This window comes from Thermobia domestica, chromosome 18, assembly GCF_964235325.1.
Source record: "Thermobia domestica chromosome 18, izTheDome1.hap1.1, whole genome shotgun sequence".
Classification (NCBI taxonomy): Eukaryota; Metazoa; Arthropoda; class Insecta; order Zygentoma; family Lepismatidae; genus Thermobia; species Thermobia domestica.
Genome location: NC_137471.1, coordinates 40838800 through 40861822, shown reverse-complemented (window position 1 = coordinate 40861822; position 23023 = coordinate 40838800). Strand labels below are relative to the sequence as shown.

The window sequence follows — 23023 nt, the reverse complement described above, 5'->3', positions numbered from 1 at the left end:
AGTGTGGGCGAAATCAACTAAAGTAGAAACTTCTTGATGGTTTATGCTATGAACTTTATCGACTGAGTCCTAAACTCATCAGAGCTGCAACTCACTTCATCTACTATTCGAGGTCCCATTAGACGCGCGTTCTGGGTCATCGGAAAATCTCTGTTGTCATTAGAAAAGGAACATATTACTGAAAGACCTGTGAAATTTGGATGGGAGGAAGTAGACGGTTTCCTGATACCGAAAAAGTGTTCCCGATCTTTACCAGATGCTGTATTGCGAGTGTGTTCTTGCAAAACAAATAATTGTAAACAATATGTATGTAAGAAATTTCAACTGTTGTGTACAATGTACTATCTTTGTTACAAGCGCTGTGAAAATTCTCAGCTGTAAGTCACATGCATTTTGTTTCAGACTTATAAATTTGGACGCTTATTAGGTAATCTTTAATCTTTATTTGCAAAAATGAACTACTTTTAGTGGTTTAAATAATAAGGTTGCTCAAATGTGAGGTATAAGATATGTGCAGGAAAGACTTAAATTGTAAAAGGGTAACGCAGTGCTCTTTATGAAACCACTTCGTTTTATGTGTTGATATTGATATTTTATATTTTGAGCCAAAAAATAGCATATATCAAATATGACAAAATAATATTAGAGACAGTAAATATTGTGGTTGCTAAAATGTTGTGTATAATGTTGTTTATATGTGGGAAATATTGCAAGAATACTCAGTTGTTTAGCCACATCAGCATCTTTTCTAATGGTTCAATTTGTTTATATTAATGATATTTTGGACCAACAGGTTGACTGCCATGAGCATCATATGTGGTGCTCACCTTATTTTCTGTGGGACCATGAACACCATATATATGCTCATGCTCGATATCACAAATTACTAACCTATTCAGGTTCTTAAGCATCATATATGATGCTCATTGTCACAAATTACTGTGAGAGACCATGAGAATGACATATGGTGCTCGGCTCCCATTGATATATTTTCGGGAGAAGCAAAATATCGCGACAAAAATGTGACATGACTATCCATAATTGAGCCAAAGGTACGAAGAAATTTATGGCCTCCTGAGAGCAGTACCCTCAAATCACCTTGGCAGTCAACCTGTTAACAAATATTAATTCATAATGGTACTAATAGCACAATATTTGATTTACTGCTTTTACATATATTGTAAACGTAAAGTCATTTTGTATATTAACTTTATTTCCGAAATAAAGCCTTTTCAAAAAGACAAATTTTTAATTTCTTATAATTTTGTTCAAATCTATTCGAAATAGTCAAATCAAGATGATAGTATTAGACTAAGGTGCATTCGATATGTCTTGTCCCGTACGTCTCATTTGCGTAATTATTATTTCAGAAGCCTTCAATGTTCAGTTGCTTTTAATGTTTGTGATATTGTAGCGTCGTTAGTTTACAATACTAAACAATAAGTGTGGTATTGTTTGTTTTCTTTTTAAATGTAAATTTGAAATTTGTAATAACCTGACGTAGTGACTTTTAAAAAAATAGAACTTTGTGATGGATTGGCAGTACTGTTAATATGTTGGTATTGAAGAGTACGCCAAAATGTGTCTCTCTTTGTGGTGAACAAATGTAATTGAAAACTTCTTTTGATTCGGTTTGTAGTTTTCGAGATATTTCCGTGGATAAATTAAAATGGTCCAACCTGTATATACGTAGTGTATCTTTTGTCTGTAATATATAAAATTCTTCAATATATAGCAATTTTATGGTAATATTTCACTTCTTTGACCTCGAAAGCCTATGATTCGACACCAAAATCACTTTCCTAGGTGACTTAGTTCCTTAGTTATGCATGTTGGTTGCTTATTTGGCGGCCATATTGGAAAATGGCGTCTGTGGAGATAAGCGACCATAATTGAGATGTCTACCCAAGAAAAAGTAGACAACGATAGGTCGAAGAACACGATGCAACAATAAAACTCCGTGCACCCACAAATTTTTACGGGCATGTACTGTGGATCCAGGACTATACTGCAAGAGCTGTGTCTCGACTCGAATTAAGTACATCTATGGAGTTAAGTTTGTTACGTATGAGGGATGACGTCCTTCGGCGAGCTCATTATCCGAGATGCTGTGTAGGAGAAAAGAAACGGGGAAGGAAGGAAGCGGGGTCTGTATTTTACATACCATCCCGACATGTTCCTGGTGTGAATGAGGAAAACCCAGGAAAATTCTCACTCAGCATGGCTGGCCACTTAATATTTCTTGGTGCCTTCTATTGACTGTTTTTCTTATAACTCCTTTAACTTTTCGATCTACTGTTACGTAGTTTTCCATTAGTTTCCTTGTATTTAGGTTGCCAGTCCTTTCATCCATTTTGCTTCAGTATTATGTGTGTGGTCCGTGTTTCACAATATTGTTTTTAGTAGTTCTTTATTGCTGGGTTTTGTGTGGTTGTTCTCTTTGTTCAGGGTTTTGCTTTGCTGACATTTCTTCTAAAACCTGTCGCTTGGTCTGAATAATCTCATTTTCTCTCTTCTTGTTGAGCTTCTGTTATATCTTTAAGGTCTACTGTTATAAACAATAAGTTTTTGTTTCATTGCATATCTGAATTGTGTTATATGTTTGTTGTTGTGTTATAATAATAATAATAATAATAATAATAATAATAATAATAATAATAATAATAATAATAATAATAATAATAATAATAATAATAATAATAATAATAATAATTATTATTATTATTATTATTATTATTATTATTATTATTATTATTTTAGTAGTAGTAGTAGTAGTATAGGTTTATTGATTGATTGACTGAAGTTGGTGGGGGATATCTAGGGACGCGCATGAGAAAAGTTTTTAGACTGTCTTGTCCCGAAAATGTGCTGTAAAAGTGATGTCTCGAATGGAAAAATGTATTTTCCTCTATTGGAAGAGCTGTGTCTCGACTCGAATTTTGTCAGGAAAATTCTCTCTTGTCTAGTTTCGTGCGCACATCGGCAGGGCTTATTTGTTCTTTTCATTATAAACGCAAAATAGTCTGAATTCCGTGAGCAATCAAGGATTGCCGAGCTAATGGCTTACAAGAAATATTAATTATGATTGATAAGGAGGAAAGCGAATAAAAATTGTAGAAAGTGAAATCCCGACGTAAATATGAATAATGATCCGTTTGGTTCTCCGGTCTGATGTGTTCTGTTGTTTAAGTTGAACTAAATTGTCACATGCTAGTGTTTTTTAGTCTCTCTCTCTCTCTCTCTCTCTCGCTATATATATATATATATATATATATATATATATATATATATATATATATATATATATATGTGTGTGTGTGTGTGTGTGTGTGTGTGTGCGTTTGAGAATAAGTATTTTCAAGGTCATGCTTTGAATATAATGGTATATTCTTTATAACAAACTGTCGACAAAAATAAAGAAACATTATTATCTCCATGGAAAGGTAGTTTGTCACTCGGATGCAACACAGCAATTTTTCTTTCATGTCAGTTTCCAAGGATATAGAAGCATATACTTCATCTGATATACATCACAGCTAATATGTCTATGTTTTGTTACTCCGTATACACAAATATATGTATGTCTGTGTATTGATCTTCGTACATAAAATATCGGCCGAACTCGTGATGTGTCACGGAATTAGACAGACTGCTGGGAAAATATAAGCATGTAAGGCATTGATCATGTGTGTATTTAATACAACGAAGTTTGTTTGAAAACGAGATACGAACTTTGGCAAGCACGAATGTATACATCCTGCAGATTGCACATTCTGCTAGTTGAGACGTAAAGAAATTGTGTTTAGTGACTGGTTGATCACTTCTTCTCGCCTAAAGTTCTGATGAGCATCTTCACGATTCGAAATATTCTTAAACTGATAGATACCCCGTGTATGATCATCTCATTATTCACACATGTCAGCATCAAGTGATGCCAGATATTTGCCTGGAAATATTCAGTGTTTCTTAATGAGAAAAAGGTTTAGTTCTTGCGTGGAAACTGCATAAGGTGCCAGGTGTAAGTCTTAATACCGAATTAAGAGAGTTTGTAAAAAAAAAAAAAGTGTACGATTTTTGCAGTCGTATCATCATGACGAAAGCTGGCGCGATTTCAAACTCAATCGGCCTAAATGGTCTTTTTTGTATGCTTATGATGCAGCAGTTTTACCGTTACATCTTGAGAAATATGTCATTATGTTCTAGAAATTTATGCGGTAAAAGTCACCAAAATCTCTCTCTCTCTCTCTCTCTCTCTCTCTCTATATATATATATATATATATATATATATATATATATATATATATATATATATATATATATATATATATATATATATATATGAAAGTGACTGTGACTTAACCTAATAACTCTTGAACCACCTGACCGACCTTGATCAAATTTTCAACATAGATGAGGTTCGGGCCTGGAATGATTTTTGTTATTTCACTTTGATGGTGTCACTTAGAGGAGGGGAGAGATATATAAAAATGTTCGAAAACGGCCGGTATCAGTGTCGAATCTATAGTTTTCGGGATCGCTGAGATGAACAGTTACACTTCTGATGTCATTTAAGTCCATAATGGTGTCACTTAGAGGAGGGGAGTATATATAAAAATGATCGAAAATGACCGATATTAGTGTCGAATCCATAGTGATCGGGATCGCTGAGATGAACAGTTACACTTCTGATGCCATTTGTCCAAATTCAGCCCCATTAGTACCCCTAAGGGGAAATGGTGGCATGTAAAAATAATTCAAAATGACCGATATTAGTATCGAATTCATAGTTTTTGGGGTTCGTAAGTTGATTGATGACAATTTTTGTGTCCTTTATGTCCAAAATGAAACATATTCTCTCCGTGCGAAGAACAGGCATTCTGATAGTATTTTTCTATTGTCTGCGCAAAAAGCTATTGTCATTGCTACTTCTTATGCTGTTGTAAAACTGAAATGCTTTTCTCCACAATATCTCTCCTTGACGATCCAAATTCCATTCTGCTAATCGAGAGTAGATACACTGCCACGGTTCTCTCTGCTGAAAGACAAATGTCGCGTGCATAAGTAGTAAACACATTAAAATAAAGCGTCTTTTGCCGTCAACAACAACAACAGAAGTATAATGTAAAGCTTTTATTTTTTTTTAAATAAAAAATCGTGTTTTCTGTTTCTTTCAACACTAATTTGTGCTATAATTTTTATTTGTTGCTTCTAACGTGACATTGATATCTGGAGAAAGAATTTTACGATATATACATTTACCGTACCTAGAAGAAATAAACTCCGCTGACATCTCTATTATTTTCTAATTCAGTGGTTCTCAACCTAATTCTTATCACGACCTCCATTTTATCACATCCTCTTGTCAGCGACTCCCTGGTTTCTAATAAGCTTGTGTGGGATTTTTAATATGCTTATTGCGGAGATCTCAAGGTATCCATCTATTTCTATAATCGTAAAATCCATTTCTTGTGTATAGTGGATACAGTAACTTCCCTAAAAGCGAAAGGATTAAAACCAAGTTTGGAAAGTTCATTCATATTATAAATATCGAATCCGATCCGTCATACTGTTTCAAAATGGAGATCGTTTGAAAATTTTACAACTTCATAACTGCCTTAATTTCGGATCATATAATAAAAACACATGTTGAAAATGTTTAGTAGACCTATTTTTTATTGTTCTTAACAGTACGCATAAAAATGAAGATAATCAGAACAAAATTAAAAATAATATTTTAAAATATTTTCCGGCATTAGATTCTAATTATATTTATTTCTTCCGCTTATCTTCGCTAGCCCCATGAAACCCTCTCCCGGCCCTGAGGTTGAGAAACACTGCCCTAATCAATAATCCATTAGGACCCAACGCTCTCGTTTCTTTCCAGCTAACAGTATGTTTTGTGTTAGATCATGCAGTTTACTTATAAATAATTGATGGGAGACGAGATTAAGTCTTTCTTGGATTCCCACTTACTTACATAAAGCGAACATGAGGATTGATCTGTTTTCAACTGAAATGAGCTTTAACCTTCTCGATATACTCTTTGGTGTATATTCACATACATCACATGTTATGTTAGCCGTGTATGACCAATTGTTAACCTGAAGCAACATACTAGGTCATTCCTCTCATTTACCATAGCATAAGTCATAACGGCCTGTTGTTACTCGAAGTTATCAAAGAGTGGACTTTGTTCGAAGTATAGAGACTTGGCACGAGGTTCATACGGGAAGATCATAATTCAGGTCATACGGTTACCTTCTGAGTTCTAAAATATATATATATATATATATATATATTGGTATGTCTCTATATTCATTCAAATCGTTGATGAAATTTTCAATTTAACGTCCCACTATTATGCTACCCTTAGGCTAAGGGAGATGATGATTAAAGTAAGTGAATGATGATAAAATAATTAAGGGAATGAGAAAGTGGAAGGAAACTGGAGTACTCGAGAAAGACGGTGTTGCCCACCACAAATTTACTTGGTTGGGGATCGAACTCCCAGCACTCTACCATTGAACCACTATGCCTTCCTGAAATAGTTGATAACTCGTCAGAAGATCAAAGATAGAATTTTTATATTTTAACTTATTCCTCTGTATTTGGTTATACACGTGGGTATGAGCTTAAAAATTCGTATTATTGTAATATAAATGTTATAATCTTTCGTTTAGTGCACACTCGCCAGCAAAATTGTGATGTGAATATTCACATCATAGCTATTTCCAAAACACTTTTGAACGTGTTATGTGAGACTATAACTTCATCAATATTTTTTGATGCTAAATAAAAAAATATATATATCTTTACGTCAAACACACTTCTAACCTTAAACAAAACGATTTTTAACCACAATAAAATATTCTACCACAGCACATATGTCCGTATATGGATAAGGGATACAGATAGCCACTGTTAAAATCACCATTATCTAGTAAGCTATTAATGGATTAATTTCATTAACGAACTAAGCCTAGATAATCGTTTTACTCCAGGAAACAGAATCCAAAAATTTAACTCCCGGTGGGAGCTCGTGTGGTTCGGATTCCATGTTAATCAGTAGGTCCCGTGTCATACAGCCTCGCTGCTGAAAGAGACGTTAAAATCAACTCAACTTAAAAATTTAACTCTTGGAATTGAGCGTATTGCTGCAATAGCTCTCCTCTTGATCTTTGAAATTGGCGATTGATTCCGAATCGATTGGTTGAAAATATTGAAAAGAATCCAATGATGAAATTCGATCTAGTCGATTCGATTTAGCAGCAACTGCACAAAGTCGATTAGCAGCACGATCTAGAGTTATCGTGTGGAATAACGCATAGACATACGTACTAATACGATCTACTACAGTATTATACTAGTAGCGTCATCCTAATAATTTTGGTATTACTTGACGTATTGCTGCAATAGCTCTCTTCTTGGGGACCTTTGAAACTGGCGGTCGATTCCAAATCAATTGCTTGAAATAATTGTAAAGAATTCAATTATGTGATTCGACTTAGTCGATTCGATTTAGCAACAATTGCACAAAGCCCATTAGGAACACGATCAAGGGTTATCGTGTGAAGTAGTGCATTGGCGTACGTACTAATACGGCATACTACAATATTATACGGTCTATTAGCGTCATCCTAATAATTCTGGTATTACTCATCGTATTGCTACAGTACCTCTCCTCTTGGAGATCTTTGAAATTAGCGATCGATTCCAAATCGATTGATTAAAGTAATTGAAAAGAATTGAATGATGAAATTCGATCTAGTCGATGTGATTTAGCAGCAACTGCACAAAGTCTATTAGCAGCGCGATCAAATCGAATGAATGAAAATAGGACTTGTTGAGACAAGTCTCAAGTTCAACCTTTATGAGTGACGCTAAACCCCAGACAGACTTCAAAAAAACACTAAAACTTAGAAACGAAATAGGAATTCCGCAAAGCAGACATATGTCCTTTAAGAGTGTTAGTTCATAAATGTTTCGGCGTCTCTTTCCTTAGAAAAACTACTTTCTATCTTAAGAAATCTTTCGCGTATTCACATTGGCTCCTTGTTGGCTACCTCAGTTCAATGTTGTATTAATGAGGCTATATATGTTAATGAACTCTTCTAGCTACCTCGCGGCCTTGTCAAAACACAATGTAACGTGACAAGTTCCTACTGACCTTCCGCAATCATATTTTAATCGTTAATTTTAGCAAACTTTATGTGCATGACGAACTAACAAGGATTGTGATTTTAGGTACCCAAATATGTTCTCTTCCATGGGATGGTTCCTTTTCCTCGAGATTCTCCTTTTACATTCTAAAAATGTCTAGAATGCCTTCTAGCAATTGTTAATAGGAACTGTCTTAAGTGTGTTCAGAAAGTACCTGGACTTTTGATGATCAATGAATATATGGTTACAGAAACAAACAGTCTTAGTATACTTTACGTACGTATTTACAAGTTGTTTCTGCACGTATACTCATTGAACATATCAGAGATTCAGATACATTTGAACACTTTTAGGGTAGTTCCTATAAACTATTCTCAGGATATATTCTAGACCTTTTTTGTTCATTGTAGGATACTTGAGGAGATTTTTGGACACGTTAAACAATGATTAAAAATTGTTTCTAAAAAAATGTTCAAATACTTAGTTACTTTTTGCAGTGTAATTATAATAGGTATAACATTTTGCTAAATTCAATGAAGGAATAATCATAACACTCACTAATAGTTCTCAAAATTAAAAGAGTTGAGAATGCTCGAAGAGCATTGCCAAAACGAACTAAAAAATATATTTTTTTTTTTGAAATATATATCAAATTGTGTATTAAATTAATTTGATTACATTCAATAGGTAATATTCACTTTCATATTTGGAACCTGCGTATTAGGGGATCTTTTGAATTAGCTATATTGAACTGTCAATTTTTATCACCGTATATATACTGAAAATGCAGATATAACCAGCGGCCAGCGGTTACTATTTGGTGCCAAAATGTTCACCATCCTTTTAGATATTGGTCAACACCAATATCATCTCTCTTTGTCATGGTTCCCGAGGTATGGCTCCTTAAAACTCCCAAAATCGGAACTTTTTGGCCAATATCTAGAAACGATGGCCAATTGGCCAGTGGCCATCAGTTTCTATTTGATACCAAAATGTTCACCATCCTCTTAGGTATTGATCAACACCAATACCACCTCTCTATGACTTATTGTTCTCGAGATATAGCTCCTTAAATCTCCCAAAATCGGAACTTTTTTTGGTCAATATCTCGGGAACGGTAAGAGTGACGAGAAAAATTCCATCACTTCTTTCAGATAGTTTTTGATACTCTATCAAATGGAGGGCTCAAAATTGAAAAATTCACAAATAACAAGCAAACACACACACACACACACACACACACACACACCGATATAGAGAATTCAGTAATGAACTTTCTAAGTTCATTGACCACAGGAGCTGTAGGTTGTACTGAGAAAATGACAAACATGTCAGCTAGACGAAAAATTATTTAATTGACGTATATTTAATTCAAAGTGACGTCAATTTCACTTTACTATGCAACATGCTTTCAATCAGTTAAGAAAGCTTTTTGCTTACATGGACCTCAATTCTTCTCGTATCAAATTTAAGATTAGAATACCACAAACTACATTCTTGGAATGATATAACTTTTAAAGAAATGAAAATTCTATTTATCACAAGATCCTTCTTGCTATTTATGGAATAATTTTTCTTCTTCTTCTTTCTCTTAAACATATAATATATTATCATTATCAACGAGCCTACCCTTTTTTCCTCTACTGCTTTATGAATAAATTGCACTCACACACGCAAATCATACATATGTACAATTCTAAATTAGGAGAGGTCAGTGGTTCTAAGATTGTGTTACATAAAGAGATTCATAAATTTATCCTTTATCACCTGCTAATTAGCATACAAGAACGTATCTGCAATTAAATTGTTTTTCCTTTTATGCATGTACGTCAGAGAAAATGAGCAGTCACTAATATAAAGAAAAATTACTACATCTGGGTTTAAATCCCCACTTGAGCAAGATATTATGAGAGAATAATAATTTATTGTATTAAAACATGGATACAAAAATCACACTTTCCTGAAAGAATATGAGTGACCTTGCGTAATGTGGTCGCTAACGTTCTCGTCTTTGGTGCGAACGGTTCCGGATTCGATTCCCGGTGAGGATACTCGGTCGAAAAGGTGTAACTTTTTATATCAGGTCAACCATATAGTGTGAGGTTTTTCGTGGAGTTTCCTCATTCCCACTATTCAACTGACGGGATGGTACCTGACATAATGGACCCAAGCCGCTTCCTTCCTTCCTTCTTCTTTTTCTCCAATTCCCCGGGCAGTGAGATCGCCCGGTAAGGCTAAAAGAGACGATGATGATGAGAAATGAATGAAATGATAGAATCAAGAAAGTGCGAGGAAACGGAAGAACCCCAAGAAACCCCATGCACACGGTGTTTGTCCACTACGAAGTTCACTTGGCGTGAGCGGGAATCGAGCCAGGGACTCCACATACCAGAGATGAACACTCTATCTCCGACCTATCGGAGCCTCAATACGGAAACCAATATTGAAACCAGAAGCAATACTGAATTTCTACCGTTTTTGGTTTGAATGGATGGTTAAGATTGCAGCTGTAACCTATCATTGCGTTGAGTCGATTCTAAGAAAGCGCTTCTCGCTACCTTGAACAGGTTTTTGCTCTAGTAACTGTCGACATACAGACGGACTGTATAACAGTTCTCATAATGAAGATAAGAGACGATGGTTTTGTTCAGAGCGGGTTCAGACAAATTCCACCCATTATCCTTCTCATTTCCATAATTGCTAATAGATCTCGGGAACACCCACAATCACATAGTTGTGACGTCAATCGAAAGATCTAGGAGGCACATGTTATGTACCTCTAGGAACGTAGACCTCAAAGGATAACCAAAAAGCCACCTCACTTGAGATAAAAACATCCAGCATGGAACTTCCACTTTAGCTGAATCGAAGTTAACAAAATCAGATTAGGCAAAAAGGAATGTTTAGGTGGACAGTCTCAGGACAACTCACCATTCTAGTGAATTCACAAGCTGCCATTGTTTGTCAATAAGACATATATTGACTTGACGGAAGTTATTTATATATATATATATATATATATATATATATATATATATATATATATATATATATATATATATATATATATATATATATATATATATATATATATATATAGCTAGCACATAAGGAAACACTGACAAGTAAACATCTTATATTGATAGTAGCATTGTCCAATCAAACAATACGCAATCGATAGAGGAGTGAAGAAAAGTGAGAAATTCAGTCTTACGTGCCGATGCCCAGAAACACAGAAGATACAGAGGAAAGAAGGATCTAGACTCATGTGAAGATAGCAATGCAAATGATACACTGACACAGGAAGAACTTCAAAATTATTAAAGTAATCAAAATGACATTTACACAACAGTATAGTAAGAAACATTGTACCCACAGACATGCTCAATAACAGCATATGTAATGCAGTGTCGCCAACTGAGCACAAAATGAAGTTTTGTTAAATGACACAGAACACGAACTATAACATCTGGAAAATCTAATTATGAGTAGAACCATACCTGTGACGTCTTGATGCACAGTGTTGCAAACGTTTGAAGATAGACCTATATGAAGTTTTGTATGTTGCGTTTGATACTATTCTGATTTTCACTTCGGCAAATCTGCTTCGACACTGTGCTTCGTTCTTTATTTTCGTACTTCAGTGATTATATTCTTGTTTCTGGTCGCACATGTTGGTTTTAACTAGTTCGAATCGTGTGCTGTATGCACTCTTCTACATCCAAGATTCATATAGGGATTCATGCAGGCCTATCTTCAAATGTTGGCAACACTGTACATTAAGACGTCACAGGTATTTTTCTACTAATAATTAAATTTTCTAAATGTTATAATTTGTGTTCCGTGCCATTTAACAAAACTTCATTTTCTGCTCAGTTGGCATCACTGCATTACATATGATGTTACTGAGCATGTCTGTGGATACAAAGTTTGCTTACAATGATGGTGTATAAATGTCATTTTGATTACTTTAATCATTTTGAAGGTCTTTCTGTGTCAGTGTATAATTTGCATTGCTATCTTCACTGACTCTAGATCCTTCTTTCTTCTGTATCGCCTGTGTTTCTGGGTGTCGGTCTTAAAACTTTGGATTTCTCACTTTTCTTCACTCCTCTATCGATTGCGCATTGTTTCATTGGACAATGCTACTATCAATATAAGATGTTTCCTTGTGAGAGGCACGCATAGCATTAGGTGAAACAGCAAGAACAGGAAAAATAATGACTGAGGATTGCGAGATAAACAATTATATCGGAGTAAAGGACTTCGGGTTAAAGTAAAACAAAGAGAACTTGAAGAGGTCAATCATTTCAAGTATCTGGGAAGTATTTTGACGAGAGATGCTTACTGCACCAAAGAGATCAAGTCAAGAATTGCCATAGCCAAAGAAGCATTCAACAAGAAAAGATCACTCTTAACTAGCAGGATAAATATTGAACTCAGAAAGAAGTTGGTCAAATGATATATATATATATATATATATATATATTGAGCATTGGACTGTATATTTCAGAAACTTGCACCTTATGGAAGTTAGAGAAGAAAAGAGGAAGTTGAGGATCGAGAAACGTGGAAGAAACTTTTCCAGGCCTAAATCTAAAATTTTTAAAAAAAACCTCTTTAGTCCAAGGCCCTGCCGGAAGGCAGAATACTTACTACTACTACTACTACTACTACTACTACTATTACTACTAGTAATAATAATAATAATAATAATAATAATAATAATAATAATAATAATAATAATAATAATAATAATAATAATAATAATAATAATAATAATAAAGGACTTCTGCTATGGCACTAAATTTAATAAGCAATTTATACATAAATAATTTATAATAATGTTTCAACGAAGTTTAAGACAACATAAATATGTGTTTAACAAGAGATATCTTGTAGAAATAAAGATGAAAAAATCTAAAACGTTGGTAACGGGAATCGAACGCAGAACCATTCCAGGTTTCATTTGACATCATATAACAATAGTTTGGAAGTCTGGAAAAGGAGCGAACATTTTAAAATTAAAATATCTTATTATCTGCAAGATCTCTATTGCTTGTAGCATTTATGTAATTGACATCAGTAATTAGATATAATACTTGATACTGCGAAATCAATATTGCAGTTCCTGCAGAGGCATTAGAAAGGTGAGAAGGGGTTTTAATTCCCCAGATCCCAGGTTGCTGCTTATCCAAGGAAATATCTCATTAGTCTTTACATATAAACACTACAAACACGTTATATGTATTCTGAATAGATATACTGCAATAGAACGGAAATGCTCAGTTCTTTGCATGACATAAATAGACAGATCGATATATCAGCATGCGTGTTGTTTTTTATTACAGGAGGCGGTAATGGTCATATTAAAGAAATATTTATCGTACAAATATGGGCGTCATATTGTGGAATAAAATCAACTTAACTTGTACTTGCATTAAAACAAATAAATAAATAATATTGAAGCTATTATTCAATTATGCAACATTTCTTTAGGCAGAAATTACATATGGAAATAGATATGGACTCCCCTTTCAAAGAAAGGAATTTTGCTTATTATATTTTTCTTTTCCGCATATAGCGCACTCAGTGCATAAGGGGATCAAGTTGTCCTTTAGACATTTTAATTATATTTTACCTTTAAGATCTGTGTTTAAAACTCATTTCAGAGCTTAAAAGATCCATATGCTGATATGGTAAATAACTGTTATAACGTTAAAGAAAAGTAATTTTTCCTTATACAAGGTGGCCACAAACTCCCGTTAACCCAGACAATAAGTAACATAAACCACTAAACGTACGTAAATAACTACACAGAAAGAACTGAATGACATGAACAACAAAGATTTTGAGAAGTTTTATTGAGGTAGGAAACATTAAGTGTCCAAAGGATCAGTCAGTCGACCGTCATTCTCATAACAAAGGATAATACGCCGCCAGATTTTGTGCGACATTTTACGGAGCATTTCAGGTGTAACTTAAGTGAACGCTTGTTTCATAGCTTCTCTCAGTTCGGCAGTGGTATCGTAACGGTTTTGTGCAACGATGCACGTTATGAACCCCCACAGCGCATCATTATCACAGGTGGTGAGGTCTGGGCTTCGTGGAGCGGGCAGATCTAGACTACTACGACCATTCCAACTCCCAGAAAAGGCTTCATACAATCTGAAACAATGGAAAACCTTACATTAGCATTTATCAAGTAGTAACGGGAAAACTTACATTAGCATTTATGAAGAGGTAACGACACTTTTTGGCCACCCTCTATTTAAGCGTTTGGTACAAAATTTATGTCTCTTTGGCCATGTTTTTTTTTTTTTGTTAATTGCACTTGATTCCCTTATGTTCTGAAGCCAAATATGTACAGCAGCTTTAATACCTGCAATTGTGATTTTAGAAACAAATAGACAGAGAGGGTTACTAATTACATGTTTTCCCACTAATTTTTGGGATGAAAGTCTGCTTCAAAGGAACATGTTTCAAAGAAACAAAGTTTCAGGGAGATTTTTTTGGTAAAAAAAAAAAAAAAACTTGTACCCCTCTTTTCGTATATCAAATTCTTGTAAATTGCACATATTCTTGAGATTATGAGAACTAATCTTAACTATTTCTCCAGTATATACTTCACTTATTTCTAATTCTCTTCCTTTCTTCCATTCGAAACTTTACTTTGTTATAATTGATCTCGCTTTTAAACTGAACTTACGGCTTTTGTCAAGTATATGTTTATTATTTTTTTTCAATGTTCATAAGACAATGAAGAACGAAAAATTCACAATGTTAGTCAGATAGTAACAAAGCTCTCTCTCTCTCTCTCTCTCTCTCTCTCTCTCTCACTATATATATATATATATATATATATATATATATATATATATATATATATATATATATACAGGGTGTCCCGTAAATCCATTTACATAGGTCATCTGGGTAACTATTGAAGATACGAAAAAATGATAAGAGAGCAATGTTATTGGAAAGTATGTGGTTTGAATCTAAAATGTTGGAATTTTTTCGAATTGGACCAACCATTTGTGCTCTACACTGGTATAGCGCCCAATAATAAAGAAAAATGCAACGTTGCCATATTTTTGTTGGACAACAATGAAGGAAAAAGTGTGTAGTTTGAAGTATCCTGGACCAAGGAGAATCGAAGGGACGACCACAATGAAGGACACAAAGAAGGATCACACGTGATGTCAGAGGGCATGTACGAAAAATAAATTGAATTGAATTTATTCACGGCAAACTGGTATTAATGGCTATGTGATGTCAACGAGACGAGACAAGAGCAATTGAATAAAATTAGAAAGGGCTCAATTCAATTCACTTTTTCGTTCCTGCCCCCCTTCTGATGGTGACGCCACTGCCTTGGATTGACGTCATGAGTAATTCTTAATCATATCCTTCATTGTGGTCGTCCCTTCTATTCTCCTTAGTCCAGGATAATTCAAATTACAAACTCTTTGCTTCCCCTTTCTTTCATTGTTGTCCAACAATGATATGGCAACATTGCATTTTCCTTTACTATTGGGCGCTATACAAGTGTAGAGCCCAAATGGTTGGTACAATTCGAAAAATTCCAACATTTTAAATTGAAAACACATACTTTCCAATAACATTGCTCTCCTATCATTTTTTCGTATCTTTAATAGTTACTGAGATGGCCTATGTAAACGGACTTATTGGGATACCCTGTATATATATATATATATATATATATATATATATATATATATATATATATATATATATATATATATATATATATGTGTGTGTGTGTGTGGCACTAAGAGAAACAGAAATGAAAATTTTCAGTTTAACGTCCCACGTTTGTGCTCTTTAGGCCAAGGGAGACGGATGATTTAGACAAGTGAATGATGATACACTAATTGGTGGAATGAGAATGTAAGAGATAAAGGGAGTACCCGAGAAAACCCTCGTACGCGATGTCTTTAACCACAAACTTACTCGGCCGGCGATTGAACCAAGAACCCCAAGCACCTGAGGTAAGCGCTCTAGCACTAAGCCAAAATACCGACCAAAAGAAAGAAAGAGAGGATTTGTCATTATAACTCAATATTCTGAAGGGAGCACGGTGGCTCATTAGCAGAACGCTTACATCTGGTGCATGGGGTCCCTGGTTCGATCCCAGGGAAGTAAGTTTGCGGTGGATAACGTTGTGTCCGTGTGTTTTCTCCCTTTTCCTCCCACTTTTCATTCCACCATTTTTTCCATCATCATCAACTTGCTTTAATCATCGTCTCTCTTAGCGTAAATAACATAACGTAATGGGACGTTAAGAGTCCTCATCCCGGCGAAATTAAAATACCGCTAATTTTACAGTAATTATGTGATATCTTCAAATAGATAAAAGATAATCGAAATGTGGAACAAGAGCAGCCTAGACAATATTATTTTACATGAGAAACCGTTATCACGAATTACTTATCTGCTTTTGAATTCGAGCCATTTTGAAAATCGGCATTTATTTTCGCGTTTCTAAACAGCTGAAAACGGAAAGCCGCTAGGTGACTTGTGATAACGGTACCTCACGCAAAATAATATTGTCTAGGGCGCTCTTGTTCCATATTTCAATTATCTTTTATCTATTTGAAGATATCACATAATTACTGTAAAATTAGCGGTATTTTAATTTCGCCGGGATGAAGACTTAAATTGAAATATTTTATTTCATTTTTTAATGGTCTGAAATTGTGAATTTTGTTCGTGTAGAATGATAACTGTATTACAATTATTCATAGTGAGCTCACATAGATAATTGTGTCTACATGTGATCGTAGATTTGCTTTACTGCTTTACTTCTCTGTTTACACTGTAGATGTTGTGTCTGTGTTTTATTATTCCTGTTCTTCCCTTGCTATTACCTGACCAGCGAATGAGTGCGGGCGGCCGGTTTTGAAACTAAAATGCAAGCAGCAGTGTTTCTAACCGGATTACTTGTAATCAATCTATCATAGTTCTTTTTGTCCTGTTCGTAATGAACCACTTCACGCATATACTCAAGTCAGGGGCAGATCCATGGGGCGGGGCGATTGCCCCTCCCCCAGAATGGGATATTTTTTTTTTATTTTAAAAATAAAACCTAAGAATTTTCACCTTTGTATTATAAATGTAAAATAAAACCTAAAATTGGTAGGCCTTACTTTTTTGTTTTACGTTGCAGAAGTCAATAAATTGCAAGAAATTACTTACATTGGCGTTCTTGCTCAAAAAAATGTCCACCTTTGGAATCGCAGGTGGCCATTTCTGTTCTAGAAATTGCAGACAATAGCTACTTCTCCTTTTCTAAAGTTGCTTTACTTTTTTCTTTCTTTCTTTCTTTTTTCTTTCTTTCTTTCTTTCTTTCTTTCTTTCTTTTTTTTTGCGCAATACACTCTTACCTTGATTTAACTTCGAAACATTCAGCCTAAATTCGCCCCTGGCTCAAGTTAAGACAAACAGTTTCAAAAGTTATTGAAGTTATTTGCAAAACATCTTAAGTAACAAGCCAAAAAAAAAAAAAAAAAAAAAAAAAAAAACTACAACAAAAATACACCCTCCATATTAACTTGCGAACAAACTACCGAGCAGCGTTTTACAGGGTGCCCCTGTTTTATAATGACACCGAATAAAACGTAATCAATTTTTATACAATCTGCTTAATACACGGTAGTACCTCACTGAATTGTCAGTTGTGCTATGTTCTTCTTAAATTGGTAATTTCCATTCATATATCACTATTCACAACACATCTGCATTACTGCAGGAATGGTTCACTACAACCATATAACTTACGGCGTTCTTTATTAAGCGGTAAGAGATTAGGCTATGCATAACGTCCAAACTGCAACTTTTAAAAACCGTTGGATACACTGCAGAGTGAAACTCTCCGCTCCCCTGTCCCGCCGCGCTTGCCTAGAAACTGATGTAAACACAACAGCAGCGCCATCCTCCCAAAACTGCACTGCTATCCTGGTCAGGTAATACCATGAAATGTATCTGCTTATACATAGAGTTAGTTATATTTTCAAATACATTGTTAAGTTTAAAAGCTTATAGATGCCGATGAATAGCGTTTATCTATTTAGTCCACACATTTCAATGTCTATATGTGACACAGATCTGTAGTTTGTAGTGAGATCCGAAAATAACCTGTTGCCTTGTGTCCGAGATAAGTCTTCCACTGCCAAAGCGAGAACCGTAATAGTCACTTATTTATGACTAAGGAATATCGACTCTCTGGCAAGTGCAGTGGAAGGTGCTAAAGGTCGATTTTCTCTCTGTGTGTACGTTTTTTTCTGGACATAGTGAAAAAGAAACAATATACATTCCGATTGATTAACTAATAATCTATAACTTCGGTTAATATCATTATTCGCCTCATATGAACAAGAAAGGCATCAAATTTAGAGGAAAGCAAATCAAAGTTTTCAACGAGGATTAGATCCAAAAGCATCAAAATAGACTGGAATAGTGGTGACGTCATTTCCTCTCCGTTACCATGGTGATCGCCATTTTGTTTTCTATACAAACGTGAGTGTGTAAATGAGTTGTTGAGTAAACAATGGCTGTGAAATTATTTAGAATTTTTAAATACTTTGAGAACGAAGTGAATTTGGTGGAAAAATGCAAAAATGCTCTTGAATCAAATCACGTGTCTTCCGTAATGTATGATGGTGAATTTAAATATTTAAAAAGCAGAGTGGAGGCAAACATAAAGTACTGAAGTTGAGGTAAGTTTGTATCCATTATTTGTTAATATAAATGCCTCGATGTATTGCACAGAAGGGGAACAAACCTTATGTAAAGATCGTGTTGGTTTGTCTGTATCATGTAATATTACAATTGTGTGTTCTGATCGAATCATATTTGCTCATTTATTTTACCTTAGTAATTTTACGTTTACGATTAAGAATTTTATGTTGCCTACAGGATATCGAAACTCGTTAGTAAAGAATTCTAGGATATTGCTTGTTCCATTTCTGCTCAATTACATTAATGCTTACAATCAAATACATAACATATCATCATTTATGCGTTATTTCTCAGCCTTCGCTCGTGTTTGTATAGAAAATAAAATGGCGATCACCATGGCAACGAAAAGGATGTGACGTCACACTATTTCAGTCTATATGAAACTCGAAAACATCTACTTCATCAACCATACAAAAAGAGTAGTTTCTTGTGTTAACATACTTTATACCCACTTGAAGAAGCTGGTTCTTTGACAATGCAATATGACAAGACACACACAACTCGTTGTACATAGCTTAGTTGGAAGGCAAATATATAAAGCTACATAGCCAATATGTCACGTATCTTGCGCTGTCTCTGTAGCTCTTACGCTCACAGTCAGGTGCGTGCAATGTTGCCAAACGTATTTTGAGATGGAAAATAAATATTTCTTCGAGTGTACCGTCATTTGCCATTGAATCTTATTGGGCCTTAAGCAGAGTCGTTTTCACGTGTGGTTAGCGTCATTCTAAAGGCCTGACTACTGCAGGAAACATATGTTAGTCGAAGCCTTTAGTATGGCACTAATCACGCGTCAGAACGACTCTGCATAAGGCCTATTATGTTTATTCCAGGAAATGCAATGATCTTATAATTAAGATGAACTTAAATAAGAAATAATGTGTTTCGCTTTCTTATAGGTGCGACGGCAATGATAGGCCTTATTGCTAAATTAAATACAGGTGACAGTATTATATTAAAATTACTTATGCTTGCCTTACAGATGCACCACATATGTGTGTGATAAAATACACACATGAGTAGATTTGGTACCTCACGTTAGTTATATGTAGTTAGAGTAATATCTTAATTTTACATTTTAAAGATTATTTTAAAGTGATTGTATCATGCACGAAACACGTGATGACGTGTGAATGCTGATATGTAGAGTTAATATTTACTTTTGTAAACTATTTCCGAGAGTTTTTTTTCAGTTCTTTGCATATGCATATCAGATTATTTGCTACACGTGGCACTTCCTATATCTGATAATATTTTAATAAATGGGCAACGAACTTACTACATTTCTCAATCTAACATGCTTTTATGATATATAAGGGTAATGAACTGGTTATATTTTTAAGTTCTCCAATGGAAGTTGAACAGTGTGACTCGAGGCAGAACGTGTTCATGAGGGAGAGACTGCATCAATAGCGTTAGCTTTCAGCGGCATATTATTTGAACAACAACTAATAGTACTAAAAGTATTCAAATAAATGCTCTAAAATTCGTTATTCGATTAACTGTTCTAATAAATATTCGTTATTTAAGTAAGTGTTTTAATAATAGAGAGGACGATGGCTCAGTGGTAGAGCATGGGGTTCCTGGTTCGATCCCAGTGAGTTTTGTGGTGGACAAACACCGTGTAAATTTAATTAATGATACAGCTTATAGAAATGAAATGAAATGGAATTTTTGAGTTTTACGTCCCACGGTTATGCCGGTTAGGCTAAAAGAGACGGTGATTATGAGAAATGAATGAAATGGTGGAATGAAGAAAGTGGGAGGAAACGGGAGAACACCGAGAAAACCCACGAGCACGGTGTTTGTCCACCACAAAGTCCACACGGTGCGAGCTGGGATCGAAGCAGGGACCCCAAGCACCGGAGGTGAAAGCTCTACCACTGAGCCACCGCGCCCACTAATACAGCCTATAGAATTTACGCCGTATTTATTTTGTGGACCATTGATTTACATAGGAATTATTTTCTATATTTAATTTGAACTAAATTAAAATTTTAATTACGTAATCTTCTTAAAGTTTAGTTAAAAGTTGTTTGCTTTATGAAAATATTTGTCATTACATATACACGTATAATATTGCTTAGATTGCAAGGGAAGTGAGTAAAATACCAAACTATTAAAATTACAGCTTTTTTCAAACAAAACAGAAAATAAATTATTTCCCATATAACTGGATGGGCTGAAAAGCAAAGATGGTCAAATATGCCAATAATTTAGGATGTACAATCTATTTTGTTCTGAATTTGTACTGTTTCACATTGTAAAACGCATTTCGTCGTAGTTTCTTTATGCTTCTTTATGTCCTATAGATTCACTTATATTGTACGCATTTTAATTCTATCGTTTTACGTTATTTACATTTATTTGTTTGTTTACAATTCGTTCACGTTTTATAAATAGATTTGTTTTCAGTTGGTTTTCTTTTTCCCTTCCATATTTTTTATTTCCTTGCTTCTTATGATAATTTCAGTAGTTACTTCTAAATATTCAGATAATTAGATAATGATGAGACAGGAAAACAGTTTGTGGAGCGAACTGACAGTCGTAATTACAAAGAAATTTCTAGAGAAAGAGTTAAAAAAAAAAAAACATACGTAATACACATATTTTTTATGAAGTTAATTACTTAAAAATAAATACGTAATACACAGTAATACAGAATTTGTCCGGAAAGTAGTGGGACTGAATTTCTTTTTAAAAAGTTATTCTCAATTTTGACACATCAACTTAATAATATAAATATACCCCTTCTACATCAACACAGCGTTGCCAGCGACTCTGCCAATCACTGAAAGCTGCCTGGAATGCAGAAAGGGAATACTCTTCAGCTCCCTGGTTACGTCCTCTAGAATGGCCTGGACCGAGCCGTGGTGCCGTCCTTTCATGACTCTTTACAGTCGGGAGTAGAGGAAGAAGTCAGCAGGAGCGATATCTGAGGTGTAGGATGGCTGGGGAAGCTGTGTGATTCCATGTTTGGTCAAGAAGTCCATGACAGCAAAGGCAGTGTATCTCGGCGCATTATCCTGATGAAGCTTCTATGATCCAGCGATTGCTGGACGGACGCGGTCGACTAGTTTTCTGAGTCTTTGAAGTACTTCCACGTAGAATACAGCATTCACAGTCTGACCAAGCGGTACAAACTCTCTTTGAATTACTCCTTTGTAGTCAAAACAGATTATCAACATCAATTTCATTTTCGACTTGCTCATGCGGGCTTTTTCCGGAATTACTGCCATAAGCAATCTTGATCATGCCATGGGTCTCTCTTGCAGTTTTACCCAATTTTGCGCAACATTTCGCCGAGTAATGCTGCTCTAACAAACAATTTAGTGTGGAAATGACAAGGCACCTTGAAAGAGGTTATTCTTAAACTCGATCTACACTCCGTGAAGGCTTGGAGACGACTGGTGCGCTGGTAGCTAAGAACCCTCACTACCCAACCAGCACAGTAACATCACCCTCCTTCACCACGTTTTGGCGGGGAAAAAATAGTCCTACTAGTTCACAGACAAATCCTGTAAATCCTGTACACAGTTATATAATTTTCATGAAGTTGATCATTTAAAAAATAAAATAAAGTAAATGGCGTAATTTGTTAAGATTGCTTGTTCCAAATTGTCATACAGTGATGAGGAGCACGTAGATAAGAGATACTGTAATGTAGCACCGTAGTTTGAGTAGAATTTAGAGCTTAACTCAAGTAAATTCTGATTAAGGCTAGCCATATATTGAACAGAGGACAGCCAATCCTAGGGGTAGTAGAGGCAGGAAACTGTGACCAAGGGAACAAACTCTCGTACTGCATATTCACTGAAGCACGTGGTAGATAAAGCCCTCCCCAACTTTGTGATTGGGACACACACAGTCAATGCATACAGATCTTTCTCCCTACATTGTTTACTGCCTCCCATTGCTTCGACTGACTTGTTCTCTATTCAATATGCGATTAGTCTTATTTTAGTTAGCACTATGTTTTCTTTTCAGTGAAAGTTGAACACTTCAACGCCCAATTTTCAGACTAGCTCCTGTTTTGTTAATAGTAGTAATACAAACAATGTTTTCTAGGAAATGTTAAATATGGAAATATAGATATTT

The 23023-nt window shown here is 34.9% G+C and overlaps 1 protein-coding gene across 2 annotated transcripts in view; it reads left to right on the top strand.

Moving 5' to 3' along the window:
• Positions 1-23023, top strand: part of LOC145674894 (uncharacterized) — a 110940-nt gene that overhangs the window by 34420 nt on the left and 53497 nt on the right. Inside the window, exon 2 of one of the 2 annotated variants that reach the window (XM_081745149.1) lies at positions 19825-19866. The exons of the other annotated variant lie outside the window; for it this stretch is intronic. Coding sequence (XP_081601275.1) covers positions 19825-19866 — 42 coding nt within the window. The remainder of the gene's footprint in view (positions 1-19824; positions 19867-23023) is intronic. 2 annotated transcript variants of the gene reach the window in all.